General features: G+C 35.8%; 1 protein-coding gene across 2 annotated transcripts in view; it reads left to right on the top strand.

Annotated features, from left to right (window-relative positions):
- The first annotated feature begins 2,436 nt into the window (after positions 1-2,436).
- ttll12 (tubulin tyrosine ligase-like family, member 12) overlaps positions 2,437-23,203 on the top strand; it is a 36,563-nt gene continuing 15,796 nt past the window's right edge. For both annotated transcript variants that reach the window (XM_049473135.1, XM_049473128.1), the window contains exons 1-7: positions 2,437-2,668; positions 4,638-4,810; positions 9,736-9,934; positions 11,138-11,297; positions 12,623-12,756; positions 16,865-16,941; positions 19,295-19,411. In XM_049473135.1, the coding sequence (XP_049329092.1) occupies positions 2,444-2,668; positions 4,638-4,810; positions 9,736-9,934; positions 11,138-11,297; positions 12,623-12,756; positions 16,865-16,941; positions 19,295-19,411 (1,085 nt within the window). In that variant the 5' untranslated portion in view covers positions 2,437-2,443. The remainder of the gene's footprint in view (positions 2,669-4,637; positions 4,811-9,735; positions 9,935-11,137; positions 11,298-12,622; positions 12,757-16,864; positions 16,942-19,294; positions 19,412-23,203) is intronic.

The raw sequence follows: 23,203 nt of genomic DNA, 5'->3' as shown, positions 1-23,203 counted from the left end.
CTAACCTTTGTACCCCCAAGACGTCTACCATTAAAAAGAGGAAGTATGCTTTCTGCAGTTGATGAGAGATCCATTTAAGCAAGTTTATAATGTGTCTAGTGCGGATTATTGACTAACTCTTAATTCAGTGATTAATGATTACTGGAATATAGATGATAGCTTACGATTACTGGAATATAGATGATAGCTTACATAGATATATTTGTGTAATATGTATTTTAATCATAAGTTAAGGCTTTGGCAAGCATGATTATTTTAAGCTAAGCTTGTTATCTTAAGGCCAATCTACCAGAATACTTAATGTAAAAAGGCTTAATGTGGGTTTTTTCTTAACGTGGCCTAAAGAACTAAAAAAACGAGCCAGAAGTATGGCGTCAAATAAGCACCAAACATCTCTAATTTATTTGACGGTAATTGGTAAAACATGTTACACCATTTAAAGCTTGTTCTGGGGTCACTGATTTAGCTTTATTGCTCCATATGAACCCATTTATTTTTTACTCTCAGGCCCCGTCCACACGAAGCCGGGTATTTTTAAAAACTGAGGTTTTTGTCTCCGTTTTTAAACATATCTTTGTCCACAGGAGCAACGTTTTCAGAAATCCATTTCAGAAGTCCACACGAAAACGCTAAAATAAACAGGGATTCTCTAGACATTTTTGGACGTTTTATCGTCACTCCTCAGCAACAACTACCAAATTTTCACAATTGTCCCACCAATTCTTTTTACTGTTCGTAAAAAACGTTCCTTTAAAATTTCAGTAACGTTACGTCCATTAAATTAAGCTATGTACATGTTATTAATCCACACATTGCAGAGAGAACAGAAGCAATGATTCACACCTGATCCAACTAATCAACTAACAACTAAATATCTGCCCTCGCTGAGGCGAGATGAGTGATACAGCAGGAAAACATTACATTACATTACAGTGTTCCACCAAAACCACAGAGCTAACTTTCCACTGAAGCCTGTACTAAAACAACGAGCCACAAACACCAACATTTTTACTTTTTTCTATAAACAATCACTATAATCCACATTACTGACCCACTGTAAAATCCAGAGAGGCTGTGGAGAAACAGGCTGGATGAGGAGCCCCAGTAACAGTAAATGATGTATCTTGAGTTTGCTGGTGTAGCTGGTTTGTCAGTATATCCAGGGTGGTTGTTTTACCAGTATAGTTAAAGCTCATACCGACAGAGCAGCGTGTAGAACAGGCCACTATCTCGGCTGGAGTTCGCTGTTGTTGCGACATCTAAGCTAATGCTAATCAAAAAGCAGGCATGCGCAGACTCGCTGTGTGACGTCAGCGTTTACAGAAAACTCCGTTTTTCCGTCCACACGGCTCCGCTGGAGCGGAGTTTTCAAAAACCTTAGAAGCTTAGAAAGCTCATTTTCTTTAGTGACCGAAAACGCCGTTTTCGTGTGGACGGAAGGCGAAAACGGAAACCAAAAGCTCCGTTTTTAAAAATACCCGGCTTCGTGTAGTCGGGGCCTCAGACTAGTGCGCTCTGGCGGTGGGTGGTCTCCACTGCAGTGATTGGGTGAATGCAGGATTGTATCTTTCATTCAATGTGGAGGAAGGTATATATGGATATTTTGTAATGTGAATATTGTTTGCAGAAAAAAAACTATTGTAAATATTTAATAAAAAATTATTTAAAAATCATTAATTCCAAAAGTATATAGCTGCAGCCCCGGAGAGCAGTTTCAGGACCGCAGTTCTAGAACCCTATGTTTTCGAAACACTGCCACCTAGCGAAATGAATGACTACTATTCCTTAATATAATATCAAAACTTTAGCTAACTACTTACAGATTTAAAGGCTTATTTCACCCAAATATTACCAATTCAGCTAACTACTTACACTTACTAATATGTATTTCACCCAAATATTACTTTCTGTCGTACTTACTGTCTTAGAACTCCCAACAACATATATCATATATATATATATATATATATATATATATATATATATATATATATATATATATATATATATATATATATATAGACACAAGGAAGACTATAATTGGGGCTATAATATGTATTTGATATCTGAAATGAATTTGAACTACTTTTTTGAACTACTAAGATTGAAATATTTTTGGAACTTTAAACTAAATATATGAGCAATTTTCAATTATGATTACGATTTATGATTTTCAGTTCTTATATTTTTACAATTTTTAAACAGACAGCACCATTTAAAATGAGACATAACTATTGTTCCCTTGAAATCTAATTAGAAACTTTGTTTTTATTTTTACGAATAGTATGCAGCCCCCTTCAAACTTATATGCAGCTTTTATATTAAAGATGGTACAAATATAACCTAAATCCAGGGATACAATCAGACTCTACCCATTCATTCAGACTCAGACGGGTGCGCCCCCTGACGGTGGCTGTTCTCCTCTGCTGCAGTGATTTGGTGAATGCAGTGCTTCAGAGAGTGTTACCGTCCCTTTAACGCGAGTTCCCATGATGCACCGGATCCCCGGGCTGTGCACGTGTGTAATATGGAGATGCAGAGCGGCTATATGAATGGAGAGGAAGATCAGGAATACAGAGCTTTTCTGGATTTACTCTCTCCTGTTCTTAAAGCGGCCGGAATCCCTCCGCTCTACTGGAGGAGCCTCCACTATAAACTCAGCCATGAGGTACAGCGAGCATGCGCAGTACACACGCTCTGATCCTCAGCTCAGACTGATCTGACAGCAGCGTAAATAATACACATTATCTTCATCAGCTTTAACATACAGTTTATATTAACATCTTATTTAACCTGTCTGTATCATCATCACATCAGCTGACCTGTGTGTGAAACATACGGAAGCGTACTGCTGCCACGTATAATAATAATAATAATATATATATATATATATATATATATTTTTTTGTAGCATGTCACTATAACAAGAAACAAGCTCGTTTTTATGAGTTATGTCTTTAAAACAACATACTATGTCGTAATTATGAAAAAGTATCTTGTTTTGTGAGTTATGTCGTTAAAACAACATACTATGTATTAATTAGATAGATAGACAGACAGACAGACAGACAGTTTTGTTGATCCTAGAGGGCAATTCTGGAAATAAACATTTCGTAATTATCAGAAAGTATCTAATTTTTGAGTTTTTATGTCGTCACAACCACAAAGCATAATTATGAAAGCGTAAAAGCATAACTAGGAAATAAACGTTTCATAGTTATGATAAAGTATCTCTTTTTTAATGAGTTATTATGTCGTTAAAACGACATAGTATGTCGTAATTCTGAAATAAACATTTCGTAGTTATGAGAAATTGTCTCGTTTTTATAAGTTAGGTCATTAAAATGACATAATATTTTGTAATTATTAAATAAACATTTTATAGTTATGTGAAAGTATCTCCTTTCATGAGTGATTATCATTAAAATGACATAATATGTCGTAATTCTGAAATAAACATTTCATAGTTATAAGAAAGTACCTCGTTGTTTCGTTAGTTGTCGTTAAAACACCATACTATGTAGTAATTAGACAGACAGACAGACAGACAGACAGACAGACAGATAGATATATACTTTATTGGTCCCAGAGGGAAATTCTGGAAATAAACATTTCGTAATTATCAGAAAGTATCTAATTTTTGAGTTATTATGTCGTTAAAACAAAATAGTATGTCATTATTATGAAATAAACATTTTCTAAATATAAAAAAAAATCTCTTTTTAATTTAGTTGTCATTAAAACGTCATAGTATGGCATTATTATGAAATAAACATTTTGTAATTATGAGAAAGAATCGCGTTTTTAATTAGTTATGTTGTTAAAATGACATAGTATGTCGTAATTAAGAAATAAATATTTCGTAAATATGAGAAAGTATCTCGTTTTTGTGAGTTAGTATGTTGTTAAAGCGACAAAGTGTTTAGTAATTGTTAAATAAACATTTCATAGTTATGGTAAAGTGTCTCGTTTTTATAAAAAAGTATGTCGTAATTATGAAATAAACATGTCGTAAATATAAGAAAGTATTTAGTTTTTATAAGTTATGTCGTTAAAACGCTATAGCATGCCGTAATTATTAAATAAACATCTCGTAATTATGAGAAAGCTCTGCTCTTTCCTATCTTAAACCCCATCAACAGTCTATTTTCACATTTGCGCACGCGCCATAAAAAAAGCGTCAGAGTTTAGGAATAAATCTACATTTATTGTTGTGGTGTAGAAGTAATGCGTGTTCAGATACATTTCTGGCGTGTTTCTATCTTGACGATGGGAAATACATGATCTTCACTGACTGATTAAAACCCTGACAACAGTCAACAGTCAGCCGCTTAATTAGCCATGCATGATAAAAAAGCACCTTGCCCAGATCCTACAAGGAACCAACTATAAAGTAAAATATACTTTAAAAATGTGCGATTTCTGACATTTGTAAGCATTTAAATGACTTAATAATAAGTGCTTAATATAAGCAGATATACGCATTCTGCTGTTTGAGAATTGGATCCATGATATATCATTTCAGCAGCTTCATCACAATGAGTTCATATAAGTGTCTTTCCTAATTGAAGAAATAATCCATACGCTGTAGGAACATAAAGCCACCCAATCGCATATATGTATGTGTGTTTTTTTAGGTTTTTGATGCAGGGGAAGTGTTTGGGATCATGCGGGTGGAACAAGATGGCGATGATGGAGAAGAGGGTGAGGAAGATGCTGATGTAAACAGCAGGACCAATCCAGGAGCTGAAGTTTCCCACAAGGTGATCGTGACCAGGGAGAGCGGCCTGCAGGCCTGTGATGCATCCAGGTGAGGGCAGCAGAAGTCTGTCTGCTAACAGTGCAGTGCGGTGTAGTGTGTGTGTGTGTGTGTGTGTGTGTGTGTGTGTGTGTGAGTTTGAGTGAGTGAGTAGAGTATAGAGTTTAGATCAGGCCCAATAAATCCAGTGTAAAAAAAGTAAAAAAAATACATACAAGTATCCTAAACTCTCCTGAAGATAACATCCAGCCTGTTTAAATGTTTCCTACAATATACTTTTTATTTTCAGTCATTTTTAGTTTAATATAGATATTTTAAAGCTATTAAAATGTCTTGCAAGTCTGGTCTTGGGGCCTATATGTTTAGCTTTCCTCACCAATAAGAAGTACAAATGGAGAGCATGACAAAAAATAATCGCAACTTATCAACTAATCGAACAAATAATCAACAGATTTGTCGACTACTAAAATAGTCACTTGTTGCAGCCCTAGGTGGGATATTTAACTTTTATGTTATTTTATTAGATATATTAACGCTCACTGACCCTTGTAACAGAACAGTGCATTTAAAAGTATTCTTCATAAAGTATAGTTAACATGGAAATGTACATACTTTCAACATTAAAAATAATATGTACTTAAATACATACTAAATGAACTATTTTGGAACAACTTATGGCAAGTATATTTTAAATACAACACGAAAGCATTAGATTGTGCTTTTGAGAGTTTTTTTTCACACAACTTCTGCAAACTTAAGTAGATTTAAGTATGTTTTTTTTTAAACATAATTTTCAGTACACTTGAAGTATATTGTAAATGTACTACTTTATGTATTGACGCACATATTGTGTACACCTTAATGCTACTGGAAAAAACTATATAATAAAGTGCACTTTACACAGTATTTAATAAAACTGTGTATATTTTCTATCATCGATCAAAAAATTGTCAAAACCAGCAGCACTTGTTGACTGGAGAATTTCAGATTTATTGACAATACAAGAATAACCAACGCGTTTCGGCGCTCAGGCCTTCATCAGGGTTAAAAGACAAAAGTTAATAGCATTCCTGCTTTTAAAACACATAAGATTACAAAACAACCAATGAGAACACTCCAAATACTAAAGGTCACATGATCAGCCAATGAGAGCTCAAAGAGGAACCACTTCCACCCAAAACTTCTTAAAAGTCCTTCTGAAATTCATAAACACAGTTAATCATCCATTTTAGGGAAAAATACTTTTGCTCAAGAACACACATACAGAGGTAAAAAGGTAAAAACAACCAAACTGACGATACAGGCACATTTCCCCAAATTACCTAAAGAAACTCTTTTATTGTAAAATCCTCATTCATACCTTCAGGAAATAGACTTTTAAGATAAAAAAAGTCCAGAAGGCTTCCCTCTTTATATTTTCTATCATCATAATATATATATTATTTAAAGCATATTGCTTAAAAAATAATATAAATTATAGTAATACAGACAACATGTATTTAATGTGTATTTTCATATTGTATGTTAAATAGAAAATTAACTTTTAGTTTCCTTTACTTAATTTGAACATACTTTTAATGCTCTAAAGTATACTTCCTTTTCACAAAGGTGATGGAAAAGATAAAATCATATACACATCCAAAAAGATCTGAGGTTTGTACAAATCATTGTACAAATGAATGCAAAGAATGTAGAATATGTTTTTGTGAGTATTTGAGTATTAGTGTATTTTAACTGCTTGTTAATGGTATTAGTATGGTATTAGTATTTGAAACCTAATTAATCATTAGCATATTTTTCCTCTACAGTGCATAATATTATAAAAGATTTGAGCAATTATGAGAAACTCACAATTTTTTTCTTTTTTTTATTAAGGTTGGTAAAAGGTTGATAAAGATGAGAAAAAAAAGAAATAACACAAATCACAAATGTGTGTGTGTGTGTGGCTGTGTGTGTGTGTGTGGCTGTGTGTGTGTGTGTTGTGGGGCCCTAAATTAGGATATTGAAGATCAATATGTGTAAATCTTCATATATTAAGTACATTCGGCCTACATGAACAAGTTCATTGAGTTTGTTCATCCTCTATCTGCTCTCTCTCAAACAGGCCCTAACCTGGGGGGAGACAGCATATAGATAATAGCCGACAGTAATTTGGACAGCGCCCAGGAAAACGCTCCATAATGGCTAGGAAATGTTATCTGTAACTTTATTAGTCAGACCAGATGTCCACAATTAAATCCAATTATGGGCATGTGGCATGACGCCCAAAAGATGTGACCGGAAGAACCTCCCTAAAGTTGACCATGTTTGGTAACAATTATGTTCAATTGACGTATGGTTATATAACAATAAAAGGTGGAGCCTAAATCCCCCACCTTTGTTCACCCAAATACTGTATACAAGTGTGTGTAATCCTTTGTGATGTTAGAAGACTGAATCCTTCTGACTGAACCTGGCTGACTTCAAGACAATAAAAGATTAACTTAGAACTTCGAAGAGCTTCGTCTTCTCCTTTCTTTAAACTCGAGGCACTCGTCTGTTGTTTTTATCTTCTTTCTTTTTAACTTAAAGCTTTTTGTAGTGATGCATGACTAGATAAGTTTTAAGAGCTCATTTTTAGCTAGCCCAGGCTTCCCTTTAAGGGAGGCCTAAGAGTCGTCAAATAACGAACGACAGTGTGTGTGTGTGGCTGTGTGTGTGTGTGGTAAGAAGGTAAGAAAGTAATTCTCTGAAAAGATCACATCTATAGTGTAAATGAGATCATAGGTGCTCAGTAAGTTTTCACACCTAGCACACACACACACTGTAAGAGTTTTCACTGAACATAAAAACATGTTTAAAACATATTTTAAACATAAAATAGACAAATAATAATAATAAAAATATTATATCTGCTCTAGCTTCATGGCATCAGGGAGCAAAACAGCTCAAGCAGTTGTCCTTGATTATAATAAGCACTTTGTGATGTCTACCATATATCTCTGAACTTGATAGTGGCTACTCCTCTTAATTTATTTTGAGTATTTTATCTCTTTATTTCAACTAAGCAAGGTCATTGTTGGATTTGGTCCAATCAAAACCTTCCACACACCCTGATTTCTCTGTGCTTGGAGGAAAGAATCAGTTGTTTTTCTTTCAAATGAAACGTTTTGTGCTTAAATGTGCATAAAAGTCTTAAATAATTATTATGTTTAGTCTTAAATCATCTATATAGAGTCAGTTAATGGAAATTAACTGAGCCCTGTCTGTGTCTGCTGACCTTTGTGTGTTTGACTAGAGCAATCCCTGTGCTGTGTGTGTGTGTGTGTGTGTGTGTGTGTGTGTGTGTGTGTGTGTGTGTGTGTGTGTGTGTGTGTGTGTGTTATAATGTGTGTCTGTGTGTGTGTGTGTGTGTGTGTGTGTGTGTGTGTGTGTGTGTGTGTGTGGTAAAAAGGTGAGAAAGTAATTCTCTGAAAAGATCACATCTATAGTGTAAATGAGATCATAGGCGCTCAGTAAGTTTTTACACCTAGCACACACACACACAAAAACACACACTGTCTAAGATTTTTCACTGATAGGGAAATCAAAAGAACAATCTTCATATTTTTTAAAGCATAATATACCCATACTACTTTTCTGCCACCACACAAATCAGTCTAATTAATCAAACAATCTATTTAATAAAGGAAAGTGAGATGAAAAGTATAATTTTGCACAGATTAAATCTTACAAGAGGCCTAATTATTTTTTACAAATCAGATCCAGATAAAGATATGAAGATAAGAAGATAAGATGTTGTAAGAGTAAAATAAGGATTATCATGCTGTATTTCTTTTTCTGTTTCTGTAACATTCATGTGACACAAGTCAAGTCAAGAGTCAAGTCAAGAGGCTTTTATTGTCTATAGTACAGGTAGACAGTGTAGTGAAATTACGTTCCTCAGGAACCATGGTGCAACATAGAACAACAAGCAATAGACAACATAAAGTGCAGGAGTGACGACAGTGCAACATAAAACTATAACACTAAATAAAAATAAATACAATAAATACAAAAGACGAGACAGGACAGTGCAGTACCGATACGGTATAATAATGTGTATAGTGAGGATAAGGTGCAGAGATGTGTAACATACTGTAACATATAGAACATATATAATCACAGTTACTGAGGTAGAGAGTTTATAGTTTTTTAGAGTGGCAGCAAATATTGCTGATAGGAATAAAGACATGTCAGCCTCTGTGTGCGGAGTGGGTGAAGTTCAGTCTTGTGTGTGTAAGGGGGGGTTCAGTTCAGTTTTGTGTGAGTGTGTTGGGTGTGTGTTGGGTGGGGTGGGGTGGGGTTCAGCTCTGTCTCTGTGCGTTGAGGAGTCTGACTGCCTGGTGGATGAAGCTGTTGCAGAGTCTAGTAGTGGAGACAATTAAGACATCCCATGAAAACCTTCTTCTTTTGAGCTTATCATTAGAACAGTATTAAGATGTGGCTTATACTTATAACTATAACTTATAACTTGTACTTTTAAACAAACAAATTAAGAGACATAAGTTTAATAAGTGTGTAATGGACAAAAATGTTATTTCTTCTAACGCATGAATGTGACACCCTCACATTTATTGCCACATTAAAATGCTTAAAAAACAACCAGGTTTGCTCTCAATCATAGAATCCACTATGACCTCTTCACTTTTTTAGAGGGTGCTTGATGAACAAGTGAGACCTTCTGTCCAAAATCAGTAGCTGAACTTGAGGTGGACCATGCAACATGACAATGACCCAAAATATTCCAGTAAATCAGCTAAGGAGTGGCTCAAATAAAATGGAGAATTCTGGAGTGGCCGAATTAAAGCCTAGAATAGATCTTAATCGTATTGAGATGCTGTGAGATGGTTCAAAATAGGCACAGCTGAAAGAATTCTGCATGGAGGAGTGGGGTTGAGATGTCTAATTTAATTAAGGCATAGTGTTTCCTAACTTTTTACCATGTTACGTTGCAGTGTGTACTTGGTGGACCATGCATGGACGTATCGGGTGGAAAACGCCAGGCAGCAGCTGATGGAAATTCCAGGGCTTTTGGGACGCATGGCGAGCTTAATGGGCCTGTCTTTCCATGGCGAAGCCCCTGACCCAGACATTGTGGATCTTGTGCTGGAGAACATGTGGAAATTTAATCAGACCTATCAGCTGGCCCAGGGGGTAATGAAATCCACTTTTTCTTGTTCTTCGTGAAATACTATAGGTCTCTCTATATGAGTTGTATATGCATAGTGTTCTTTAACTCTCTTGTCTGCAGTAGCTAGTAAAAGAAAATCCTCAGAAATATGAGTTGATCAGAGAGACGTTCTGGTGTCTACATCAACCAGTGAGTTCATGGCCTCGCCCACCTCGGCTCAGGACTGCCCACAGGCAGCGCTAAACCCGGGCTACAGCATTAGGAGCTATAGTTAAGGAGGAGCTGACATTAAGTGTTTAAGTTTAAGGGTTAAATTTACCTATCATTCAGTGCTATATCTTTATAACTAAGGCTGCATCTCTGAAAACATTTTGTCCTTTGAGTTTTAGAGCTGTAAAATTGACTCTGGGGGGGGAAGGCAGCTAGATATTCTCTGCTGCAGTGCTGTTAGCCAATCAGAGATGATATATTTGCATGTATAAATATTCATGAGCAAGAGCCAAAACCTGTCTTTCTTCAGAGAGCACTAATTCAGTGATCTAAAGCAGGGCTAAATAGAAATATGGCTCACATGGCATTCATTCATACTAGAGACTATAACTAGACTATTTAAAAATGAATGGAAAAACAATGGAATAAGACATTTAGGAGTAAAAAAAATCATACTGTTTTTAAAAACCCATTAACCCTTGTGTGGTGTTCGGGTCTGTGGGACCCGTTTTCATTTTTCATCAAATGATACTAAAAATATATTTTTTCTAACTCAAGCTCATTGGCATTGCCCCCCCTACACATTTATTTTACATACAGTATGTTTGGCCAAGGGCTAATAAACATTGCTTCATTTGTAAATTTGAATCTAAACAAATTTTCTACTCATATCTTGAGTTAAATTCATTTTCTTTTACATTTTATTAAAAAACTAATAAAAAAAGAGTAGCACTTTTTGAAAGAAATGTAACATAAGAAAGGTAAAGGGTAAATATTAACCATGTAAGCTGTTTATATTGCTTGCAATTTAGGTGAAGCAAGCATGTGTAAAGCATTTTAATGTAAAATTGCTTAATTTTGCTGAATTAAATACAAGTAACAAAGTAAACGAGTAACAAAAATATGAACACCACACAAGGGTTAATGATTGTGATTTGAGTTGATGTGTGATTGTGATTGTATGGCTCCAGTGGTCAGTTCTGAGTAATGGTGGATGTGTGTGTTGTTTGTTGCAGTCTGCGGAGGAGAAAGTGCCTGTCTGGTACATAATGGATGAATTTGGCTCTCAGGTGCAGCACTCCTCTCAGCCAACCTGCTGTATGGCTCCTTTGTTCTACGCTCCTCAGCAGATAGCATATACCGTGCTCTGGCCTCTTCAGGACCTGGAGAATGGAGGTACAGTATTTACACTTCTGGTTCAGATGGTTGTGAAGTTTTTTTTGGGGTTTTTTTTGCACCATTAGTTCATGCAGTTTACTTTTTTTAGTTTAGTTTATTTCGGTTCATCAAAGTTAAACACTTTTGTGAAGAGTGACAATAATAACAGTAATGAAAAATATTAAGTGCACACATACTTTCACACACAAAAAAAAGAAAAGAAAGAAGAAAAAAACAATGATAATAATAATGAGTTTTAAAACTGATAATGACTGTGTGGTGTCTTCTCTTGAAGGATGATTCTTGAAGAAATGAGACTTAACACACTGTCTTCTATTTTTATCAATCAGGTTAGGTTTTATTATAACAGGTTTTCCAGAAATTACAGTGGAGAGAGAAAAAATTTCCCTATTCAAGGTGTCCAAAAATCTCTCTCTCTCTCTCTCTCTTTGTGCTCCAGGGTTTTATACATCAGACCAAGGCATATCACATATCTCTTTACCATAAAAGGACATATGTGTTCCAGGCATAAGTCCAGAAGTTTAAAGTACAAACAGATGAGGGGTGTTTTTTGGCCCTTGGCCCACATTCCAACATCTACCCCAGGACTCCAACAAACCGAATGACCCAGTATTCTTCTTGTACAGACAGACTCCTTATAGATAGATTTTCATATGGAATACAGTGTTTTACCATTTTAATACACCACAACTGAAAAGGTGTAGCTAATGCCTATTTTGACTACCCTTTTTAAATCATATATATATAGCCATCTTATATAGTCATATCATACACGTAAATAATACAGAAGTATGTTAATCAACATTTCAGAGCCTCCCATCATTAATAGTTGTTTATTCCTCATACATCTATTTGTCTGTAGATTTTATTTTTTTTTATCGTGAATACATGTACAAAAAAGTTTTCATTTCAAACTTTGCACTTGTGGTGGAAGTCTTTTACTTCCCTGATAGAAACAAAGATATAAAAATATAAATATTTCTAGTATCATGGCTAGCATCTGCGCTCGGAGGAAAGCGCAGCGACTCGGTTCTGATACATCAGCTCACAGATGCAGCCTTGTGCTGATCGACATCACTCTTTGGAATGATGAGGGGATAAAGGGAAAGTGCGCCGTCTACCCACCCAGAGAGAGCAAGGACAATTGTGCTCTCTCAGGGCTCTGGCAGTTGATCGCAAGCTACATAAACGGGATTCAAACCAGCGATCTCCTGATCATAGTGGCAGCGCTTTATTCTGCTGGACCACTCAGGGCCCCACATGTTCAATTTTAAAGAAGGTTTGATTAGAAGTGTTTCATGCTCTCTCTTGATCTCCTCCAGATGAAGTAACGAGGGATTACACCTACGGGGAGGCGGACTCGTTGATAAGGACGTGTAGACTTGTGCCATGGATACCAGCTGACCTGGAATCAGTAAGCGATGATACTGCGGAGCCTGCTGACCTTTATTATGAGGTTTGTTTCTTTAGTGTGTTTTTGTTGTTTTTAAACAAATCTTATAAAGCATATTAGTAAACTTTTTTTATTATTTCTAATTTTTTTATTATTTTTTTCTCCAATTTACAAGGCCAGTGTTTCAGTCTGAAACTGTGGTATGTGTACCACTGGTGGTACATTAAGCACACCAAGGTGGTACGCCACCATATAAATGTTTTTAATGTATGAAAAACAAAAGATTTTGTCAATGCATGTGAGTACCAGGTTTAACTGGAGATAATGACATATTGTCACAGATAAAAAACATAATTTTCTCTCATGTCAATAGTATTAATTGATTATTACATATTGCATATATATTTCTGTATTTCTGTGGATGACTTTTAGGAGGGACTGTTACTTTTTAGTTTGATTGTGGGTGGTTCATGGTCTAAAATGTTTAAGAACCACTGTACAAGCCAATTACCCAACCTACTCATTAGGACTCCCCTTGTTACTAGTGATGCCCCAACACCAGGAGGGTGAAAACTAGCACATGCCTCCTCCGATACATGTGAAGCCAGACTGTGCCTCTTTTCAAACTGCTACTAATGCAGCATTAACGAGTAGGATCACAGTGCACTCATCTGCGTGGTTAAATAGGTGAAGTAAACAAAACTGTAATTTCCATGTATTCTACATGGATTTCTCTCCTGAAAAATATTTTTTTGGGGTGAATAAAGTGCTTCCGTTTACTTAGAGTAAGCTTAGATTTCTCGATTTTTAGCATGCGTTTAGCAGCAGCACTAGCCACGGTTAGCAGTGCTTAGCGCTAGTAAACACCGCCCGACAGCGCTAGAGTAAGCAACCCAGGGCTTTATCAGCTAGAGGTTCATCCCACGTAGCTTGACATGAAGATTACAGTCTGATATAGTCATCTCTGAACGGCGAAAGAGCTAGCACTTAGCACGGTTAGCAGCTAATGCTAATATTGCTCCAGCCTCTGTGCTAAAGAGAACCTTTACTGAAACTGAAACTCCTGTATAACGCTGTACTTCAGCGGAGTGGCTTCACTGCTCTTTAATACCTTACTGAATAAATTCATACATAAGGAGCACCGGATTATAAGGCGCACTCTCTATTTTTGGGAAAATAAAGGATTTTATAGTGAGAAAAATACAATACTGATTACTGAACACCACTGTGAGGCAGGCAGCCAGGCACAGTGTTGGAGAAAAACTAGTATCATGTTATAATCAAGATATAAATGCGTATGATTGAACTTTTGCTCTGCTGAGGTAAGGATGACTTGCTTTGCCAAACACATAAAAGGGAAGTAAAAAAAAAACCCAGACTGTAAATGAGTAAAATTTAGCAATCGAGAATTGGAAATCAGTAGATTCATGCTTACACTGCAACTAATCTTTCGGGAGAGTCTGCAACAAGGCCATGAACTGAAAGAACTTCTCCTTTTTGTATCTGTAACTTCTTCATTTTGATGTATAAAGAACTGTTGAAATCTTTGTGCAGTCAGAGCAATTATCGGGTTGATTGTTCTCCACATAGAATGTATCTTCAATTATCAGAACGGCGAGCCGATCTGATTTCTGTGGCTCATTGAGAAGAATTCTTCTAACACACAAGGGGGCGGAGCGAAGCTGGGGGAGGGGCTTCTGATCATTATAGTTAGGTTTAGTGTTGATGTGTGTTTTTAATATTTGGACGTTTTTAAAACACTGAACACACACTGTGTCTTGTATTTTTTCAATACAGGGCACAGCAGTTAAAGCTCTATTAGGTAGGATTGAAATTTTGTGTTTGCAGGCTCCCCCTACAGTTGTAGAGTGTAATAAATGTTTCAGGCGGATTTTAGTTTCTCTTTCTCATTTTCTGGCTTTCACAGACATATTCGGTCTCTTTCCAGTTTTTGCCACAGTGTCTGTATGTTAGTTTGTAAAGAATGAACCAGTAGTCCTTGTAGAACTGTTGGAACTAAAGGTCGGAAAGCAGGTCGCAGTTCTCAGGTCGCGAGCGCCTCGGAAAACTTACAGAGTCTGGTTTGAGCTCAGAGGACCTCCGGCACAGACACAAGAGCACCGCTATTCCTCCTATTACACCTCAATGCAGCGCTGCAGTGAGTTTCAAGCTGTAATTTAACTTTTTAAAAAGATCAAAAAGCAAGGAAATCCTACCTAGTGCTGCTTTAACTGGCAAAGAAAGGAAGATTGAAAACCCCAGTGCTAACAAACAGGCAGTGTTATTTATGACTTGTGTACTTTAAAGTCCATTAGCAACTGACTTTAAAAAAGGGGGTTAAGTAAGAGTGTCTGGTGGAGTTTTGGAGGAAGAGCCATTAGCGTCTGCATTCCTTTGAATCCAATGACCCTCCTCCAGTGAATGGAGGTGGAAGTGAAATGCAGTTTTTAGAAAACATTTAATCCACTTTGTCCACAACAGTTCAGCTGCTTTAAGCTGCACCCATTACTGATGTATGCAAATGCACACACAGATTGTCTAGCCAGAAAAACACTGCCAATACAATAGGACTCTCCATAGCAAATAAACAAATGTGAACCAGCTGTGATCCTACACACCTAATGACAGGCGTGAAGCTGCTTACTGAAGGTCTTGTGTTGCCAGATATTTAGATGTTATTTAGACAATGGCTTTCTATTGGTGTATTGAGGCTGTAAACTAGCTACCCTAAATTATAACCAAGTTTTATTTCTAGTTTTATTTCTATACTGTTGTCACATGAAAAGTCATATACAGCTCTGAAAAAAAATTAAGAGACCACTTCAGTTTCTGAATCAGTTTCTCTGATTTTGCTATTTATAGGTTTATGTTTGAGTAAAATGAACATTGTTGTTTTATTCTATAAACTGCAGTAAACATTTCTCCCTAAAGTGGTACAAAAAAGATGCAGAGTAAAGAAAACAAGTTCATATTCATAAAGTTTTAAGTAGAGTTCGGAAATCATCATTTAGTGGAATAACCCTGGATTTTAATCACAGTTTTTTTTCATGCATCTTGGCATCATGTTCTCCTCCACCAGTCTTACACACTGCTTTTGGATAACTTTATGATTTTACTCCTGCTGCTAAAATTCAAGCAGTTCAGCTTGGTTTGATGATGATGATCCATCTTCCTCTTGATTATATTCCAGAGGTTTGCGTTTTTTTTTCCCCCAGAGTGTGTGTGTGTGTGTGTGTGTGTCTGTGTGTCTGTCTGTGTGTAAGGGGAAGTTACTTCATATTAATATCACAAGCTCACACCCTGCCCACAGCCAACAGTCTTGCAGGACATGGTTAAAGGAAGGCTTAAGACTTCATAATATTCAAGCATAAAATCCTTAACCTGCTTTTGTTCCACCACAACGTTTAATAAAAGTATGCATCTTTTTTGTTATTTCAGTCATGTCTCATTTTCTGCAAAAAAATGCTCTAAATTACAATATTTTATTTGGAATTTGGGAGAAAAGTTGTCTGTAGTTTATAGAATAAACCAAAAATGTTCATTTTACTTAAACATAAACCTATAAATAGCAAAATCAGAAAAAGAATTATAAACTAAAATGTTCTATAATTTTTTTTCTAAAGCTTAGAATTTATCAAATTTAAAATAAAGAAAAAATAATAATAGTAAAAGTAAATGATAAAATAAAATATACCACTTTAAAATAAGACTACCTTTATAAAGGGTTAATAAATGGTTTACAATTAGTTAATTAATGGTTGCTAATTAGGTTGTAAATGCCTTATGTGTTATGTAAATGTGTTATAACTGATTATTAATGATTTTTAAAGCAAGCAAATTATTAACCACTAATAAACTAATTGTAAACCATTCATAAACCCTTTATAAAGGTAGTCTTATTTTAAAGTGGTACCAAATAAAATGATGAGTGATAAGAAATGGTAAAATGATTAATAATTAACTAAGATCAAAAAATAAAATTAATTAAAAAAATAAACAAATATAAAAAGTAAAAACAATTAAAATGATAAAATAATGAAAAAATATAAACTAATTTAAAGCAGAAAACATGTTTTCTAATGATGATTAAAAACGAAAAGTTTAAAATGGTTCAGTGATCCCAGTGATTGTCTCCGTATTTAGTTGCCATTCATTTCTTATTTTTCTGTAGACTATTCTACAGGAGAACAAGGAGAAGCTCCCACTGGAGATCCCAGCCCACAGCGTGCCAGAGGGGAAGGTTCTGAAGTGAGTATAAATGTATTGAGACATCTGCTTATTTGATGTTTCTTCAGAAATCAATTGTGTATTAAGAGTTTATCCATCTTTTATTTATATACTGTCCAACAATGACATTACACCACTTGGCACGGATATCTCTGACTGAGTTGTTCTTCAGTTTTAATTATAAATTTCCATTTACAGCAGAGGTGTACAAACTTTTTTTGCTGGGGGCCAGAAGGAGAAATATATTTGAAGTCACGGGCCACAGACTCTATAATAAAATAAATAATGAAATATTCCACTTTAAATAATACATTTTCCTGATTATTTTCATTTACACACCATTTTACCTGACTGACTATCTTTACTGTCTTTGACAGTGTTGTGTAAACTAAGATTTTTCAAATTGATGTTTCATTTCATGATGTCTCTTAATATTAAACTCCTTAATTTTGGCAACGTTTAGACTCTTTAACCCGGTTTTAAGAGCTACAACTGCGCACCCTCTCCGTTTTTAGACTCTTTGGCCCGTTTTTCTGCACTTCAACTTCACTCTCGCCCCTTTTAGACTCTTTGGCCCGTTTTTCTGCGCTACAACTGAGCACTCTCTCCGCTTTTAGACTCTTTGACCCGTTTTTCTGCGCTAGAACTGCGCACTCTCTCCGCTTTTAGACTCTTTGGCTTGTTTTTTGCGCTACAACTGCACACTCTCTTCGCTTTTAGACTCGTTGGCCCGTTTTTTGCGCTACAAGTGAGTACCCTCTCCGCTTTTAGACTCTTTGACCCGTTTTTCTGCGCTTCAACTTCACTCTCGCCCCTTTTAGACTCTTTGGCCCGTTTTTTGCGCTACAACTGAACACCCTCTCCGCTTTTAGACTCTTTGACCCGTTTTTCTGCGCTAGAACTGCACACTCTCTTCGCTTTTAGACTCGTTGGCCCGTTTTTTGCGCTACAAGTGAGTACCCTCTCCGCTTTTAGACTCTTTGACCCGTTTTTCTGCGCTTCAACTTCACTCTCGCCCCTTTTAGACTCTTTGGCCCGTTTTTTGCGCTACAAGTGAGTACCCTCTCCGCTTTTAGACTCTTTGGCCCGTTTCTGACACCTAGCGTTCAAACTTTGAATCTCACATTATAAAAAAATGCTTTCTAAAATACCTTGTGGGCCGTAGTTTGGACACCCCTGCTTTACAGTCACTGAAACCAGTGTGGTTTCAGTGTTGGATTGCAGCGCAACTGAAAGACGGTGATTTAGTGAACACAAACAAATTACATCTCCGCAATACTCTAGTCTGGATATGGTGAAATAATGACAGCTCTGCTCACTGCACAGTTTAATCACTGACTTCTATTTTACTTGTGGTGGTTAAACTACTGCAGAAAGCTTGATAAGGCTTAGGTTTAAACAGGATTAACTCCTTCATTAACATTACTAACGCTAGATAGAGTAGCCATTGGGGAGTGTTAAGTGTTAGGGAAATACTGTATTCTGTAGACTATATATTAAAATTGTTATAGTAACTATATAATATACAGCTCTTGAAAAAAATAAGAGACCGTGATTAGTTTCTTTGATTGGTTCTTTGAATATCTCTGGAATATCCTCTTGAGACCCTGTGTCCTCAAATAGGGACATTACAGTTCTGCCTCTCTGCATCATGATACCTAATTTTTTTCAACTTTGACACTTTGGCTTCATATGGAGGACACTGCCTATACCAACAATACTAGTGATCACATGACAACCCTTGATTCAATTGATTAAGATTAAGAAAGATGGTGGGAATCCCAGGCGAACGTTTCTACAGCCAGCCCAAAAATAAACATTGGCCAGGTAAAATTTCTCATTGAATTTTATGTTTTATCTTCATTTAGAATGTCTTTTGGACACACTTTAGCAAATAATAGAAAGCTACAAAAATACTGTCTCCATATGAGGACATGTTTGTTAAGTCCTACTAATGACAAGTAGCTAGGAGAAATTAAAAACAGATATAACATTTAAAAGTCCGGGTTTTAGGAGGATATAGTCAAGAGGAAGATGGATGATCACAAGCCATTAAATCAAGGTGAACTGTTCAAAATTTTGCACCAGGAGTAAAGGCATAAAGTTATCCAAAATTTACTGCACAAATGTGAATGTGCAGTAAAATATGCATTGAATGGAAAGGAGCCTTACCACTAGAAAGTGCAAATAGAGGGCATGGCAAAAAATAATCGTGACTAATCGACTAATTGAAAAAATTATTGGCTGATTAGTCGACTACTAAAATAGTGGTTAGATGCAGCTCTATTAGTTTCATCTTTGAGGTATCTGTACTGTACTGTACTATATTAGATGCTAATGTAAGTCTATTTACATCACTATCTGTGCTGTGTAGGGTTTACTCAGAGATGAAGCAAGTTCTGGACCATTTAAAACATCCACGTTTCCAGTTCACTGAAGATGAAGACGAGGCTGATGTGCTCTGGAAGTATTCTCACATTCGAGACTATAGGCAAGTATATGTTAAACTATTTATCTTTTCCAGTGGAGGTGGGCGATATGGCACTAAAATAATATCTCAATATATTTTAGGATATTGGCGATATGACAAAACACTGAATACCTAAAAATATTTCAATTTCAATACACTACTGCAACAAAATTAAAATTCCATTTCTTTTATTGCATACAATATGATATGGCACACCCCTAAATGAGATATTAGCCTGAGCTAACCCCGGATAGCACTGCTGGAGCAGCATTAGCATAAGATGCTACTGCTTGCTAATATTGCCCTGACGTCCCAGAACATTCAAGGTTTCTCAGTGTATTGCTGTCCAGCGGCATTTGCTAGCGGTTAGCCCCTTATGCTAATGCTGCTGCACCCAGCCTTAGTGGAAATCTGGAAACCTTTAAAGCTTACTGTAAATAAACAGAAATGCTTTACTCACCCAAATAAACAGCCACCATGGCAACACCCTTGTTTCTTACTAGTGTCACATAATGTACCTTATAATCCAGTGGTACAAATGTTCACTGAAAATGCGCCTTATTGTCCGCTGCACCTTATAGTGCGAAAAATATGATTACATCATTCAAAACAGATTTCACTATGTTTCATTCTGAAAATATTTTTTAAAAGTTTAAAGCTCTACTTACTAAAAATGTGGGGTTTAAATCAGGCTCGGACTCGTAATGACAGTTTATGGGGCGGATCAGGTTGGGTCGTGCTCTACTTTGATTAAAATTTCACCACTGCATTATGGGTAAATAATTCATAATGAATCATGAGACATTATTCATGGTTTACAATAGACTTGGTCCATTCATTCAGAAAGACCAATGAAAATCCTTCCTTCATCCGAGGAGGTCAGGAATTAATAAATTATACACTATATATATATTTTTTTTTTCAAATTTTCACCTTGTAACTGTAGGTTAATTGACATGGTAACTTACAAAAAATATGTTTACTCTAGCTGTAGAAAATTGAAGTTGTCAAAAAAAAAAGTGGAGTTGGAATTTTTTAAAGTAGAGATCAGCAATAATGCATATATTTCACCATGTGTTATTAGTATCCATTTTTTTTATTTTGTATCTATAGACCATAAGGGTATCATGGTAACACTTTCTATGAATGTCATCTTTATAAGTCTCTATAAACATATTCATAACACATTATAATGCATTTATAAGGCATTATAAACATGGCTATTGTGGGGCCTAAATTAGGATATTGAAGATCGTATGTGTAAATCTTCATATACTGAAGCACACTCGGCCTTATATGAGCAAGTTCATTAAGTTCGCTCATCCTCTGTTTGCCCTCTCCCGTAACAAGTTTAAACCTGTACCTAGCATATCTCAAAGGGAGACAGCTGTTACAGATAACAGGTCATAATTGGCCAACTTCCTGGAAAATGCTACATAATGACTGAGGAGCGTATCTTTAAATTCATTAGACAGAGACCAGATGTTGTGGGGCCTAAATTAGGATATTGAAGATCATATGTGTACTTCTTTATACACTGAAGCACACTCGGCCTTATATGAGCAAGTTTATTAAGTTCGCTTATCCTCTGTTTGCCCTGTACCTAACATATCTCAAAGGGAGACAGCTGCTATAAGATAACAGGGCATAATTGGCTAGCTTCCCGGGAAAAGCTATATGATGACTGAGGAGCGTATCTCTAAACTCATTAGATAGAGGCCAGATGGCCACATAGACTCCAGCTCCATGGGAACATCAAACAAAGTGAAGGTCAACATTAAAAAAAAAAACCATACCATGTTGATTTGATCACAATTAAATCCAATTATGGGACTAATGGCATAATGCCCATAGCCTTGACCGGAAAAACCTCCCTAAAGATGATCATGTTTGGGAACAATTATGTTCAACCAACATATGGTTATATAACGGTAAAAGGTGGAGCCTAAAGCCCCCACCTTTGTTCACCCAAAGACTGTATAAAAATGTGTGTAAACCATTGTCTCATCAGAAGACTGGATCCTTCTGACTGAATCTGGCTGACTTCAAGACAATAAAGAACATCTTAAGAACTTCGAAGAACTCCGTCTTCTCCTTTCTTTAACTTAAGGCACTCGTCTGTTGATTATCTTCTTTCCTTTGAATTTAACGCTGTGTAGTGGTGCATGACTAGATAACTTTTAAAGAGTCTATTTTAAGCTAGCCCAAGGCTTCCCTTTAAGGGAGGCCTAAGAGTCGTCAGATTACGAACGACATTATACATATTTATAAAACTCTATAATTCATCATAGCCATGTTTATTATGCATCATGAACTGTGATTATAATGCATTAATAGCTGTGTTTATAACATGTTATACATCAATACCTAGAAACTCAGTCCCAGCTTGTAGACTTGAATTATGACTAAAACAGCTTCCAACTTATAAACACACCCTAAATAATTCTATAAATATATTTTAACCACTCATAAATTGTACTTGTCTTGAATATAATATTAGTTATAGTCAATTATAATGTATTATAACAGGTCTTTGTGCGCTCTAAGTAAAGTGACATACTATTTCATTGCAGGACTGGATTATCAACGATAGATATAAACTATTTTAACATGTATATCATAAGCATAGCTTATAATGTATTATAATCACAAGCCATAATGCTTAATAAACATGGCTATAGTGGGTTATACATTTTTATAAATATTTATAGCCATGTTTATAATGCATTATGAATGCATTATAATATATTATGAATGTAGTTATAGAGTCTAATAAAGATGACATTCATAGAAAGAGTTACCGGTATCATTAGCAAAACTTAAATGCTAGTAGTAAATTATTAAAAACGTTTCAGTGCATGATGCATGCATTTGAATACATACACTGGCTTGCAAAAGTATTCATACCCCTTGAACCCTTGAATTTTGTCACCTTACAACTACAAACTTGTAAAAATGTGTTTTATATTGTTCATACAGACGCTCGCCATCCAACCTGGCTGACCTGGCTTGAGCTGTTTTGTAAAGAAGAATGAGCAAAAATCTCAGTCTCTAAATGGGGCTGAATACTTTTACACATCACAATTTTCAGATTTTTTTTTTTTTAATTAAATTTCTTAAATCTATGTATCATTTTCGTTCTACTTCACAATGATCTGCTATTTTGTGTTGTAAGTTTGTGGTTGTAAAATGACAAAATAGGAAAAAGTTTAAGGGATATGAATATGTTTGGAAGCCACTGTATGTTTCAGTTGACTTCATTTGGTATGGGAGTGTTCCTTCTTCTAGGAAGAATGTGTTCATAATTGTGAAAGTTGAGCCTGAGAGAGTTTCTTGTTCATGTGGTTACTCGAGCAGGTCAAAAATCAATGTCACCGGGACCAAGCAGGAAGTATGTTACAGAAAAAACAAAGCCAAAAGCTTAATGGCTGAATGCCAGTGAGTTAAGACGAGTTGAAATGTTGTAGGACCTGAACTGAGAAGACCAAGCCTCAGAAAGTTTTGGACCAAAGAAAACGTTAACGGTCCTTCTGCAGCACCGAGCTTGGCTAAACTAAGTTGTTCCTTTTTAATAGTTTATATTTTCTTGCACCAAAACTGTTTTTTTTTTCTGAATCTGGTGTGTAATTCAGGCCAGGGTACAAAATTAGATTTTCTTGTATTTTTTTCCACTATAATTCAGTATAGAATATGACCTATATCATAAGATACAAGGACAGGGCATGTGCCTCCAACTGTATACATGCTTTTTTTTGTCAGAAATAAATGGGGCAAATATTTCTCCACATTGGTCTCTCCCAAACAGAAATGTAT

The sequence above is a fragment of the Astyanax mexicanus genome, chromosome 2 (genome assembly GCF_023375975.1).
Source record: "Astyanax mexicanus isolate ESR-SI-001 chromosome 2, AstMex3_surface, whole genome shotgun sequence".
Lineage (NCBI taxonomy): Eukaryota > Metazoa > Chordata > Actinopteri > Characiformes > Acestrorhamphidae > Astyanax > Astyanax mexicanus.
Note: the sequence above shows the minus strand (reverse complement) of the source record. Positions and strands in the feature narration are given on the sequence as shown.